Source organism: Lissotriton vulgaris, chromosome 3_1 (genome assembly GCF_964263255.1).
Source record: "Lissotriton vulgaris chromosome 3_1, aLisVul1.2, whole genome shotgun sequence".
Taxonomy (NCBI): Eukaryota; Metazoa; Chordata; class Amphibia; order Caudata; family Salamandridae; genus Lissotriton; species Lissotriton vulgaris.
Window position 1 is genome coordinate 83,470,742 of NC_141689.1, and position 14,504 is coordinate 83,485,245.

A 14,504-nucleotide genomic window follows, 5' to 3' on the forward strand; every position below is an offset into this window, starting at 1 on the left:
CCAGTAGTATAGTGCACCCATCTACCTATACCATAGGCAAAGGGTTGCAGGGATGGCACACAGGTAGGTCAACTTCACTTATCTGCACTTACAACACGCAGCCTGCAATGGCAGTGTGTGTTAAGGTACAGGGCCTCCAAGGGTGGCACTATATGCTGCAACCCTAAGAGGCCTTCCCTTGTCACAGTCCCATTGGTACCTTTTACAAGGGACGTAATGTGGCCAGAGGTGGCAATTGAGGGTTCCAAGGTACAGTTTTGGGAAATAACACAGGCCCTGGGAACCTGATTGGCAGGGGCCCAGGGCACATCAAGCCAAAGTGCATTAGAAATCTGGCAAAAGTAGGAGGGTTACTGCACAGAAATCCACTTACCTACACGTAAAGTAACGTATAGTTTACCAATCGGTGTAGTCTTGCAGTTTATAGACTTTCTGGATTCACTATGCTGTGCATTATTCCGCCATCTAGTGGTTGGGTCTGGAATTGTTGTCTTTTTTCGTTGTGCAAGCTCCCACCTTAGGCCGCCATCTTTGGATTCTTTTTTTCTTGTCTTGCGTTACTGATTTTCTTCTTTTAACTCTTACAGTTTGATTCCTGTTTTAATCATTTTCCTCTGGTCTCATCTTTCTGGCGGAGGAGCGTGGGATCGCTAGTGAATCCAGAAAGTCTTCAAGCTGCAAAACTACACAGAAAGGTGAGAAACTATACGTTTTGCAGTGTGAATCTTCCTGGATTTACTATGCTGTGCAGATACTTTGCAGCGGTTTGTCAATATTGTGGTGACTGGGTGGAAGTTGAGCTCTGGTTACTGAATATATGTTGAAAGACCTTCTGTCCCACTTGCGCTTCTCGGAATATCTACACAGTAGTGCTTAGTGAACGTGTGCACTGAAACCATGTTGGGGCTTGGCAGATGTCTTGGATAGGTGTTTGCTAGAAACTCCATAAATTGTTGCTCCTTTCATCTTTGTTGAGTGAGCATGAGCTGCTCCTTGTTACTGTTGGCCTGCTTGTTTGTGGCAGAGCTGTATGGTTTGTGCAATCCACCATGCAATGGTATTTTTGTTAACTGGTCATCCCAACAAACTGCAATCGTCCTGTGTGTGTAGCGCCCTTACAGTACGTGGTCCGTTTTTGAAAAATACTTGGTATTTGGCTGGTCTGATGTGGGACTGTGACACCACCTTTGGCATGAAATATGGGTCTGTTCTCCTTTCGATGCTATCATTTTTTATTTGTAGATAGGGCTCTTGAAGTGTTAGCGCTTGCAATTCACTCACTCTTCATAGCGATTTGATAGCTACTAAGCCGGCTGTTTTTAGCGTGAGCATGTGCAGTGTAGCTTTGTGAATAGACTCAAATGGTCAAATGGTCATTAATTGAGTTAGGACTACGTTGATATTCCGTGCTGGTGCTAGCCTTCTATTTGGAGGTGCGATTCTTTTTGCCCCTTCCAGAAATCTTTTTACTACTTCGGAGGTGAAGCACAAGTTACTACTTGTGTAACGATATATCTATAAAAGACATGAGTTAGTGATAGATTCCTTACCTTAGAATATCCCCAGGCGTAGGACTGGATCCGGAAATTTTTTGCGTAGCAATACCCCTGCAGCTCCGTGTCAGTCGTCGGCGTTGTTAGCGCCGGAATGACGTCGGAGTACTTAGACGCCGCCCATGCATGCTGACGTCAGTTGTGATACACAGCTTTTCCGCGCCAGAAACGCAGAGCCATGATAGAACCCACACTGGTGCCATGACACTAGGGCCCTGAAAGGGGATGACCGTAACCCTAGATATCGGTTCGCAGAACGGGGAGGATGGGTGGGTCGGTAAGGAATATATCACTAACTAATGTCTCTAACAGATATATCGTTACACAAGTAGTAACTTGTGCATCTGAAAGAGACACGTTAGTGATAGATTACTTACCTTAGAATAGATACCCCAGCAATACCAAACCCGGTGGTGGGTCTGCGAACCAATAATCACACCAGAAAGTCCTGGAGGACGGAATGGCCAAAGAAGCCATTCCTCTGGACTTGGCTGTCCAGGCAATAGTGTCTTGCAAACGTGTGCAGCGAGGCCCACGTAGCTGCCTGGTAAATGTCCAGCAAGGGCACTCCTCGGCCCAGGGCAGTGGTAGTCGCCGTGGCCCGAGTTGAATGAGCTCTTAGTCCAACAGGGTGTTCCTTCTTAGCCAAGGAGTAACACGCCTGGATACACAAGATAATCCACCGCGAGATGGTCCGCTTGTGCACCGCCTTTCCTTTCTAAGCGCCCACATAACCAACAAAGAGTTGGTCATCCACCTAGAACTGGCGTGTGCGATCCAGATAGTAAGAGCGCGCACGTTTTGGGTCCAGGCTGTGGAGCCTCTCTTCCTCTTTCAAGGGATGCGGAGGCGGAAAGAAGGTGGGCAAGGTAATGGACTGCCCGATGTGGAAGGCCGTGACAACCTTGGGCAGGAAAGGGGGTCTCATCCGCAACACAACCTTGTCCGGATGGACAAAGAGGAAAGGAGGTGTAGAAGAAATAGCCTGGAGCTCACTCACTCCTGGCAGAGGTGATGGCAACCAGGAAAGCAGTCTTCAAGGTAAGAAGAGGACAGTTATGGAGCGGCTTAAAGGGAGCACACATTAGGTAGGTAAGTACAAGATTCAAGTCCCACTTCAAATACCTATTTACAACATGGGACTTAAACAAGGAAGGATGATCAGGCAGCCTTAAGAAGGCGGAAAGGGCAGAAAGGTAGCCCTTGATAGTGCCCAGAGCAGAGCCCTGCTGGGCAAGAGAAAGAAGGAGAACCTCAGAAAGGGGTGCAGAGAGTGGATCACAGCCTTTGCTGTGCACCATGCCACAAATCTGTTCCAACTGCAGGCGTATACAGACTTTGTGGAGGGATGCCTGGCTGCCAGAATGACATTACAGACTTCGGGAGGCAAGTCAAATGGCCTCAACTGTCGCCGCTTAATCTCCAAGCTTGTAGGTGGAGACTGGACATGTTCGGGTGGAGGACCGTCCCCTGCTGCTGCGACAGAAGGTCCTCCCGAAGAGGCAGAAGAATCGGGGGATCGACTGACATGGTGAGTAGCTCAGGATGCCAGTATCTTCGTGCCCAGTCCGGAGCCACAAGGATAACCTGGGCCCGGTTGCGCCTGATCTTCAGCACTCTGGGCAGAAGTGGAATAGGCGGAAAGGCGTACAATAGACCGCAACTCTACTCGCGCCGAAAAGCGTCTCCGAGCGAGTACCGCCTTTGAAATTCCAACGCGCAGAACAGATGACATTGCACGTTCTCTTCTGTGGCGAATAGATCTAACCAAGGCTCTCCCCACTGCTGAAAGAGACCTTGCGCCACGTCCGAGTTCAGACGCCATTCGTGATCCATCATGCACCGACAGCTGAGTTCGTCCGCCCTGGCGTTCAGGGAACCTGCCAGGTGTTGAACCACCAGGGTCACGCCCTGATGTTCCAGCCACTGCCAGAGGCGCAGAGCCTCCTGGCATAGGGTCTGTAGGAGAGTAGGGTCTGCAATCCTATGATCACCCAGATTTTTGGCTTTTGTTTCACTGGTTTACGACTTTCTCTGGCTGTGGGCCTGCTAATCAGACCCACAGCCTGGCTGTTCTCTCACTAAATTGACATGTGTACCTTAGGTGCATTATCCAATTGGTACTGGGCCACCTTATCAGACCCTGTAACTCAGGGTATAGGTGTACCCAGGGCCTACCAGGGGCTGAAGCATGTATTATGCCACCCCTGGATGGCCATCTAAATCTGACAACTGGCTGCGCGACAGCTGGGGCAAGGTGGTGTAATCACCCTTTGCTTTAGATATAGTATACCTATATCTAACCCTAAAAATGGACACACAGATTCCTATCAGTCACTCCTATGGCAGGCCTTGACAATCCTGAAGGCAGAGTGCTTGGAATCGTGTGAGATGGTGCTCTGGCATGAGCTGAGCCCGTTTGCAGCTTGCGGAACCAAGTCCTAATAGCTGTTCCATGATAACGCATACCATATACTCTTAAGTGCATTATAATCCTCGCGGTTAAATGCTATCTCTGGTATCGCTTTATCAAAACATGTCGAGTAAGGTGTCATACGAATTTGAATACTAACCCCTCGCCAATTCTGGCGACGGGGTTAGCATTCCACCCTTATAGAGGGACACAACATGTATGTAACTGTGAACCCCGGTTAAAGTTAACTCAAGCCTCAGCATCACAAAATGGATGCTGCCACCACAGACACGAGTCTGACCCCCTGCAGCTGGGAGTCCTTCCAGCGAGGGGAGCTTGGACAAAGGGTTTCCTGTCAGGGGCGGTGCTAGCACCATCCCAGACAGGGTTTTGTGTATCCTGGGTAGGCAGGGCTTTACAGGAAGGTAACTGCAAGTGGAACCCCGGTGCTCACTACGCATCTGCCGGCTAGAACCAGTTCCAGGGGCACACCAGCCCCTGGCCTGGGGAAAGTCCGGCATGGGAGAGGGGTGTAACCACCCCCCTTCCTGGTCCCACCCCTAGGGCAGGACCTAGTCGCGTACCCACCCCTTTCTTTAGGATAAAGGCAGGAGCGGGGACCCTTCCAAATTAGATCATCTTTGAATCAAGAAACTACTTTCTACGAAAGGAACTCTCGACTTCTCAAGATTTCTCCCTTGTGGCTAAGGAGTAGTCACCCTGCATCTGCAGGCACCATCTAAGAACTCTGCGGTTTGCTGCACGTCGTTCCTCCGGAATCCGACTGACCAGCTCGACGAGACGCGGCTTCCCTGGCACCTCTGACCTCTACCTACCTCTACAGCTAAGCTGAGAACCGTAGGTGCGACGAGACCTCGAGGGACCGGCCATCATCAGAACTGCACCACTTCTATCCAGCACGACCGCCGAGGGATCCTCTGGTGAGTGCTTTGGGGCCCGAGAAGCCCCGACCCTGAGCAGCTCCAGCACCGAAGTCCAGCCCCCCAGCATCCACGAGATCTGCATGGGGCCCTTCTGCTTTTTGGCTGCTCACCGCGTTGTCTGGCTACTAGCCCGCTGGCTTGTGGCCTTCCCGACGAAAACCGACGACGACAACACTGCTGGTCTGGTTGCTCCAGACTGGCCCTTGCTCCCTTCCAAAAGAGGAGCACCCCGGACCCTCCTGGTCCACTTCAGACGCCATTTTAGGTCCACCGCGTGGGCTTGAATTTGCCAAGACTTGTTGCCCCAATCCTGGGTCCAGCGACGTCGACAGCATCAACCATCGTGGGACAGCTCGCACCTCCATCCTGGTTGCCGACAACGCCTCCTGGTCCGTGAGACTGCAGAGCCCAGCGTCGCCCACTCACCTGGTCGAGGTGACTACCATCCGGTGCCCTCCTGGTGCCATCTGATCACTGGCTAGTGGTTAAGAACTTGGTCCCCTCTGCTTTCAGGTGTCATCCATCTTCGATCCAGGCTTTGATCACTTCGAACAACATTCACTGGTCGCCTGCCAGCAACTCTTTCTTCAGGCTCCTGGTTCGTCAACGAGGATTCCAGACGTCTTTTCAGACCTATGCAGCCGCAGCCCCTGGGCTAGGTAACTTCGGCATTTCGGTGCCCCAGCATAGCCTCACTATCCAAGGGTCCAGATCCACTTTCGTTTTCAACCTACCTTATCGGGTTCGCCCGAGAACACTAACTTTGCTTTTACTAGCCTCCATAGACTTTGTCCCGCATCCCGCGTGAGAGTGCACACTCTGCACCCGAGTCCCCTAGGCCTCCTACTAGTAATCTGAAGGTTCAGTAACATAGTCCTAGCGATTCCAAAGCCTATTAGTCCAGTACTTACCTGCTAGTAATTTCGCATTCCACTTTCATAGTATATGGTTTTTTGTGCCCCTTGGGCATTTGTGTAAATTGTGCAACTTAAAGTATTTTCGTAAGAGTTTTGTTGTGTGCTTAGTACCCTGTCCTCAAAGAGTACAGGGCTGTTGTGATCTAAATAAATACACTGTTTATTTTCATAACACTTGTGTGGTGTCCTTTCACTTGGTGTTCAAGGGGTATATGTGATGGTATAACAGCTGGCTTAACACGCCCTCTAGAGTTTAGCCCGAAGACTGCTCGTATCCATGCTACTAGGATAGCTGGTCTATAAGGTTGACTTACAACCAATCACCATAAGGGTTGTTTGGACTGATATATAATGTTCACTATTCTAGTGAGCACTTTGTATCAGGCCAACTTCTCACACAAACTGTAGGAAGGTACCTCCTGACTATGGTTGCCCCCAACTTTTTGCCCTGTGTTTTATCTGGTTTTTGACATAGTCGACCTGGGATCCTGCCAATCAGGACCCCAGGCCTACTGCTCTCTCTTTAAAATGGACTCCATGTACCCTAGGTGCATTTCCAATTGGTACTGGGCCACCCTATCAGACCCTGTAACTCAGGGCAGGGGTGTACCCAGGGCTGCCAGGGGCTGAAGCATGTATTATGCCACCCCTGGCTGGCCTCCTAAATTTGACACAACTGGCTGCATGACAGCTGGGGCAAAGTCGTGTAATCACCCTTTGCTGTAGATATAGTATACCTATATCTAACCCTAAAATGGACACACAGATTCCTATCAGTCACTCCTATGGCAGGCCTTGACAATCCTGAAGGCAGAGTGCTTGGAATCGTGTGAGATGGTGCTCTGGCATGAGCTGAGCCTGTCTGCAGCTTGCGGAACCAAGTCCTAATAGCTGTTCCATGATATCGCATACCATATACTCTTAAGTGCATTATAATCCTCGCGGTTAAATGCTAACTTTGGTATTGCTTTATCAAAACATGTCGAGTAAGGTGTCATACGAATTGGAATACTAACCCCTCGCCAATTCTGGCGACGGGGTTAGCATTCCACCCCTCTAGAGGGACACGACATGTATGTAACTGTGAACCCCGGTTAAAGTTAACTGAAGCCTCAGCTCCACAAAATGGATGCTGCCACCACAGACACGAGTCTGACCTCCTGCTGCTGGGAGTCCTTCCAGCGAGGGAGGCCTGGACAAAGGGTTTCCTGTCCGGGGCGGTGCTAGCACCGCCCCAGACATGGTTTTGTGTATCCTGGGTAGGCAGGGCTTTTCAGGAAGGTGACTGCTGAGTGGCACCCCGGTGCTCACTACGCATAGGCCAGTCAGAACCAGTTCCAGGGGCACACCAGCCCCTGGCCTGGGGAAGTCCGGCAGGGGAGAGGGGTGTAACCACCCCCCTCCTGGTCCCACCCATAGGCAGGACCTAGTCACCGGGTCAGCCCCCTTTTTTAGTATAAAGATGGGAGCGGGCCCCCTGTTCAAATTAGATCATCTTTGGAATCAAGACACGACTTTCTTCGAAAGGACTTCAAGATTTCTTCCTCAAGATTCTCCCTTGTGGCTAAGGAGTAGTCACCCTGCATCAAGCGGGCACCATCCTAAGAACACTGCGGTCTGCTGCAAGTCCTTCTTCGCGAATCCGACGACCCAGCTCGACGAGACCCGGCTTCCCTGGCACCTCTGACCTCTACTCACCTCTACAGCAAAGCTGAGAACCGTGAGTGCGACGAGACCGAGGGACCGACGATCGCCAAGACTGCACGACTTCTTTGTAACAAGCCCACCGAGTCTTCCACTGGTGAGTGCTTTGGGGTCCGAGAAGCCCCAACCCTGCGCAACTCCAGCACCCAAGATCAGCCTCCCTTCATCTCCACGATCTGCGTGGGGCCCTTCTGCTGTTTGCGTGCACCGCGTTGTTTGGCTACTAGCCGGCTGGCTTGTGGCCTTCTGAACGACGCCCGACGACATCACTGTGAGAAGGTGGCCTGATATGCAGTGGTCACTATTCTAGTGAACACTATGTATCAGTCCAGCAACCCTTATTGATGATTGGTTGTAAGTCAACCTTATAGACCAGCTATCCTAGTAGCGTGGATACGAGCAGTCTAAGGCTAAAGACTCGAGAGGGCGTGTTAAGCCAGCTGTTATACCACATATACCCCTTGAACACCAAGTGAAAGGACACCACACAAGTGTTATGAAAATAAACAGTAATTTATTAAAGATCACAACAGCCCTGTACTCTTTATGAGGACAGGGTACTAAGCACAAACCAAAACTCATACAAAAATACTTAAGTTAGCACAGTATATACAAATGCCCGAGGGGCACGGAAAACCATATACTTGAAAAGTGGAATGCGAAATTACTAGCAGGTAAGTACAGTACTAATAGGCTTTGGAATCGCTAGGACTGGACTATAGAATCGTTAGATTACTTCTAGGAGACCCAGGGGACTCGGGTGCAGTGTGTGCACTCTCACGCGAGATGCGGGACAAAGTCTATGGTAGCTAGAATTTGCAAAGTTAGTGTTCTCGGGCGAACCCGACCTGGTAGGGAGAAAACGAAAGTAGATTCTGACCCTTGGATACTGAGGCTATGCTGGGGCACCGAAATGCCGAAGTTACCTAGCCCAGGGGCTGCAGCTGCATAGGACTCAAAGGACGTCGGGAATCCTCGTTGACGGACCAGGAGCCTGGAAGAAAGAAGTTGCTGGCAGGCGACCAGTGAAAAAAGTTCGGTGGATCCAAGCCTGGATCGATGGAAGATGACACCTGAAAGCAGAGGGGACCAAGTTCGAGACTACTAGCCAGTAGTCAGTGGGCACCAGGAGACACCGGATGGTAGCCACCTCGACAAGGCGTGTGGGTGACGCTGGGCTCGGAGATCTCACGGACCAGGAGGCGTTGTTGGCGACCAGGAAGGAGGGTCGAGCTGTCCCACGAAGATAGAAGCTGTCGGCGTCGCTGGACCCAGGATTGGGCAACAAAGCCTTGGCAAATTCAAGCCCACGCGGTGGACCTAAAATGGCGTCTGGAGTGGACCAGGAGGGTCCGGGGTGCCTCTCTTCAAGAAGGAAGCAAGGGCCAGTCTGGAGCAACCAGACCAGCAGCAGTGATGTCGTCGGGCGTCGTTCAGAAGGCCACAAGCCAGCCGGCTAGTAGCCAAACAACGCGGTGCACAGCAAACGGCAGAAGGGCCCCACGCAGATCGTGGAGATGCAGGGAGGCTCATCTTGGGTGCTGGAGCTGTGCAGGGTCGGGGCTTCTCGGACCCCAAAGCACTCACCCGTGGAGGACACGGTGGGCTTGCAGTAAAGATGTCGTGCAGTCTTGGCGATCGTCGGTCCCTCGAGGTCTCGTCGCACTCACGGTTCTCAGCTTTGCTGTAGAGGTGAGTAGAGGTCAGAGGTGCCAGGGAAGCCGGGTCTCGTCGAGCTGGGTCGTCGGATTCGTGATGAAGGACTTGTAGCAGACCGCAGTGTTCTTTAGGATGGTGCCCGCTTGATGCAGGGTGACTACTCCTTAGTCACAAGGGAGAATCTTGATGAAGAAATCGTGAAGTCCTTTCGCAGAAAGTCGTGTCTTGATTCCAAAGATGATCTAATTTGAACAGGGGGCCCGCTCCCATCTTTATAGTAAAAAAGGGGGCTGACCCGGTGACTAGGTCCTGCCTATGGGTGGGACTAGGTGGGGGGTGGTTACACCCCTCAGCCATGCCGGACTTCCCCAGGCCAGGGGCTGGTGTGCCCCTGGAACTGGTTCAGACCGGCCTATGCGTAGTGAGCACCGGGGTGCCACTCAGCAGTCACCTTCCTGAAAAGCCCTGCCTACCCAGGATACACAAAACCATGTCTGGGACGGTGCTAGCACCGCCCCTGACAGGAAACCCTTTGTCCAGGCTCCCCTCACTGGGAGGACTCCCAGCTGCAGGGGGTCAGACTCGTGTCTGTGGTGGCAGCATCCATTTTGTGGAGCTGAGGCTTTAGTTAACTTTAACCGGGGTTCACAGTTACATACATGTCTTGTCCCTCTAGAAGGGTGGAATGCTAACCCCGTCGCCACAATTGGCGAGGGGTTAGTATTCCAATTCGTATGACACCTTACTCGACATGTTTTGATAAAGCAATACCAAAGTTAGCATTTAACCGCGAGGATTATAATGCACTTAAGAGTATATGGTATGCGATATCATGGAACAGCTATTAGGACTTGGTTCCGCAAGCTGCAGACAGGCTCAGCTCATGCCAGAGCACCATCTCACACTATTCCAAGCACTCCGCCTTCAGGATTGTCAAGGCCTGCCATAGGAGTGACTGATAGGAATCTGTGTGTCCATTTTAGGGTTAGGTATAGGTATACTACACCTACAGCAAAGCGTGGTTACACGACTTTGCCCCAGCTGTCATGCAGCCAGTTGTGTCAAATTTAAGAGGCCAGCCAGGGGTGGCATAATACATGCTGCAGCCCCTGGCAGCCCTGGGTACACCTATGCCCTGAGTTACAGGGTCTGATAAGGTGGCCCAGTACCAATTGGAAATGTACCTAGGGTACATGGAATCCATTTTAAAGAGAGAGCAGAAGGCCTGGGGTCCTGATTGGCAGGGTCCCAGGTCGACTATGTCCAACCAGCTAAAACACAGGGAAAAAAGTTGGGGGCAACCATAGTCAGGAGGTACCTTCCTACAATCACTGCTGCTGGTCTGGTTGCTCCAGACTGGCCCTTGCTTCCGTCTTTAAGAGAGGCACCCCGGACCCTCCTGGTCCACTCCAGACGCCATTTTAGGTCCACCGCGTGGGCTTGAATTTGCCAGGGCTTTGTTGCCCAATCCTGGGTCCAGCGACGCCGACAGCTTCTATCTTCGTGGGACAGCTCGCTCCTCCATCCTGGTCGCCGACAACGCCTCCTGGTCCGTGAGATCTTCGAGCACAGCGTCACCCACTCGCCTTGTCGAGGTGGCTACCATCCGGTGCCCTCCTGGTGCCCACTGACTACTGGCTAGTAGTCTCGAACTTGGTCCCCTCTGCTTTCAGGTGTCATCTTCCATCGATCCAGGCTTGGATCCACCGAACTTTCTTCACTGGTCGCCTGCCAGCAACTTCTTTCTTCCAGGCTCCTGGTCCGTCAACGAGGATTCCCGACGTCTTTTGAGTCCTATGCAGCTGCAGCCCCTGGGCTAGGTAACTTCGGCATTTCGGTGCCCCAGCATAGCCTCACTATCCAAGGGTCAGAATCTACTTTCGTTTTCTCCCTACCAGGTCGGGTTCGCCCGAGAACACTAACTTTGCAATTCCTAGCTACCATAGACTTTGTCCCGCATCTCGCGTGAGAGTGCACACACTGCACCCGAGTCCCCTGGGTCTCCTAGAAGTAATCTAACGATTCTATAGTCAAGTCCTAGCGATTCCAAAGGCTTTTAGTACTGTACTTACCTGCTAGTAATTTCGCATTCCACTTTCCAAGTATATGGTTTTCCGTGCCCCTCGGGCATTTGTATATACTGTGCTAACTTAAGTATTTTTGTAAGAGTTTTGGTTTGTGCTTAGTACCCTGTCCTCATAAAGAGTACAGGGCTGTTGTGATTCTTAATAAATAACTGTTTATTTTCATAACACTTGTGTGGTGTCCTTTCGCTTGGTGTTCAAGGGGTATATGTGGTATAACAGCTGGCTTAACACGCCCTCTCGAGTCTTTAGCCTTAGACTGCTCGTATCCACGCTACTAGGATAGCTGGTCTATAAGGTTGACTTACAACCAATCATCAATAAGGGTTGCTGGACTGATGCATAGTGTTCACTAGAATAGTGAGCACTGCATATCAGGCCACCTTCTCACACATACCATGCAAGAAAGATGGCTCTTTCTCACACCATGTTGAAAGTGGGCAGAACGGTGGATCTTAAGATGCCCAGATGCCACATTTCGCATGAAGGGGTCATCAGGTGGGAGGGAAGACTTAGGTCAAGGGCGTCCACCCCAGAGCATAAGTTTGGCACCCCAAGCTCAGATCTTAGCTAAACAGGACGGAGGACCAAAGAACTGCCTGTTTGAAACGAATTCCCGGTGAAAAGAGGCTTAACCAACGTGGACTGCACCTGCTGGCTAACAAAGGAGATACTGATCCTGCTGTGTCAAAGGAGAAGTCTTCTACAGAGCCCAGCCAAAGCAATGAGACTCCAAGGGTCAGTCGACTAACTGTTTGCAGCACAACAGCTGAAGAAGCCTGCTAAGTGAAAATGATATTCCAGATCACCACTCCTCTCGGTCAAGCAGCACCAGGACCTGAGCCTGTGAAGTTGCACCCATGCCTTCTTAACTGTAAGAGTCAGAGTGCACATGGCTGGCTAGAAGGCAAGCTACAGGCTGGAGGATTTGGCTGTTACCGCAACACTGGGCTCATAGTCCAGTGAGGACTGGGTTTTGGCCAGACCGGAGAGGACCATGAGGGAGATGGAACCCTGAAAAGATACACGCTGTAAAATAGGTCCTAGATTTTTTGGTCTATTACGTACACTCATACTGCCACAGTTCATCTAGGTGTGTGGTACTGGAGAGTAGTCAAATATTATTCTTGAACATGGCAGCTTACAAAGACTGACTTTTTTCTCATCAAATCATATTAAAGGTACACAAAGGAAGCAGTTAAGTATTCCAAAATGGCAGATATTTGTGAAAATGTTACCAAAACTACTAGATAAGCATGCAAGCACATAAACAAACTATAGATGCCCAGGAAACCTTTTGAAGAAAACGACCTGCAGATGCATCAAGTGGAAACTTACAAATAAAAATATAAATAATTACTGAAACTCCTTTATACATACAACATACACGTATAACATGAGAAAATGGAATGCAAAAACCGGCATTACCACTTTTGCCTTATATAAAAGGAGGTGTATGGCTAAATGGACTATGAAAAAAATAAAATAATAAGACATACCCTGCGTCCGATTCCTCAGCAATCACTGTTTCACCCTATAATAAAAGAACATGATCTTTAAACTAGTTTTTTTTTCCATAAGACACAAACAAACATTCTTGAACTTTTTACATTTTCGAAACTTGAAAATAAACAATTTGTGAAGGAATATGAAATGTGTATTGTAGGAAACTGTTCTTTAAAAGTATACAAAAAAATAGGTATGCGTGTGGACTCCAGGTATGCCTTATGAGTGGACAGGTGCTTGCCCTAGCAGTCCCAAGGTTCTCTATCAAGGTTTAGTGTGGTCAAGCAGCCTTAGGTTTATCAGAGAGGAGTGTTGGACATTTGTCACACAGTCGATCAATGATGCACGCACTCCCAAAGGAAATCCACACCTGTTTAAAAAAGTTAACAGCCAGTTCTATATACATTTTGAAACTAAGAACATCGTAAAGAACAAGTTACTTACCTTTGGTAATGCTTTTTCTGGTGGATACAGTATCTGCCTGTGGATTACTCACCTTGTGAATATCCCCTGTGCAGCAGCCAATCGGAAACTTTTGTAGCTCTCCACGCCGGCGAGCTCATGGAGGACGTCACAAAGGGTACGACTCTGCTCACTACCCAGCTGACGTCACTGGATCCATAATAGGGCCTCGTCGGCGTGACTGCGTCAGTTCCCTTTTATCAGCTCCATCGACGCCAACGGTTTCTTTGGGACTCTCCGTAGTAACTTTGTATTTCTTGCGGTTTTCTTCGGTTTCTTTTTTTTCTCTCGACAATGTCTGCGAGGAAGTCTGGTTTTAAGCCATATGACGTCGTCCATGACCTCGCCGGTGCGGAGAACTACAAAAGATTCCAATTGGCTGCTGCGCAGGGGATATATTCACAAGGTGGGGAATCCACTGGCAGATGTGTCCATCAGAAGAGGTAAGTAGTTTTTCATATTTTTTTAGCAAAGTTAACCAACAGTGTGTTTTTACGTGTAATGCTTTTCTATGGGAGAAAGAACATTCACTGCATACATATAATTAAAATATTTCTCCATGGGACCTCTTTGGATCGGAGGTGGTAGAGGGAAAAGGATCAAAGTTAAACCAGCAGTTCAGTCTGAACTACACTGGCGACCCAGGGTACAGAGATGCTGGACTGGTTAGCAGCCATGCGCAAAATGCAGAAGGGGGGGTGCACTTATGTAAGAAGGATTAGTTACTTACCTGTAATCCCAGTTCTCTTCCAGGGGTATCCTCAAAGTCATAAGTATTAGAATATTCCCGCCCATGCGCGGGACCCCGGAAACACTATTATATTTGCCCCACATATATATATATATACACACACACACACATAAATATATACATATACACACACATACACATATACACACACATAAATATATACATATACACACACATACATATAAATATATACATATACACACACATACATATAAATATATACATATACACACACATACATATAAATATATACATATACACACACATACATATAAATATATACATATACACATACATACATATAAATATATACATATACACATACATATAAATATATACATATACACACACATACATATACATATACACACATATACATATTGTAGGAAGGTACCTCCTGACTATGGTTGCCCCCAACTTTTTGCCCTGTGTTTTAGCTGGTTTTTGACATAGTCGACCTGGGGCCCTGCCAATCAGGACCCCAGGCCTACTGCTCTCTCTGTAAAATGGA

At 49.4% G+C, this 14,504-nt stretch overlaps 1 protein-coding gene across 1 annotated transcript in view; it reads right to left on the reverse strand.

Moving 5' to 3' along the window:
- LOC147725993 (uncharacterized) overlaps positions 1–14,504 on the reverse strand; it is a 273,904-nt gene that overhangs the window by 226,453 nt on the left and 32,947 nt on the right. Inside the window, exon 2 of the mRNA XM_086960111.1 lies at positions 12,774–12,808. Within this exon, the coding sequence (XP_086816237.1) occupies positions 12,774–12,808 (35 nt within the window). The remainder of the gene's footprint in view (positions 1–12,773; positions 12,809–14,504) is intronic.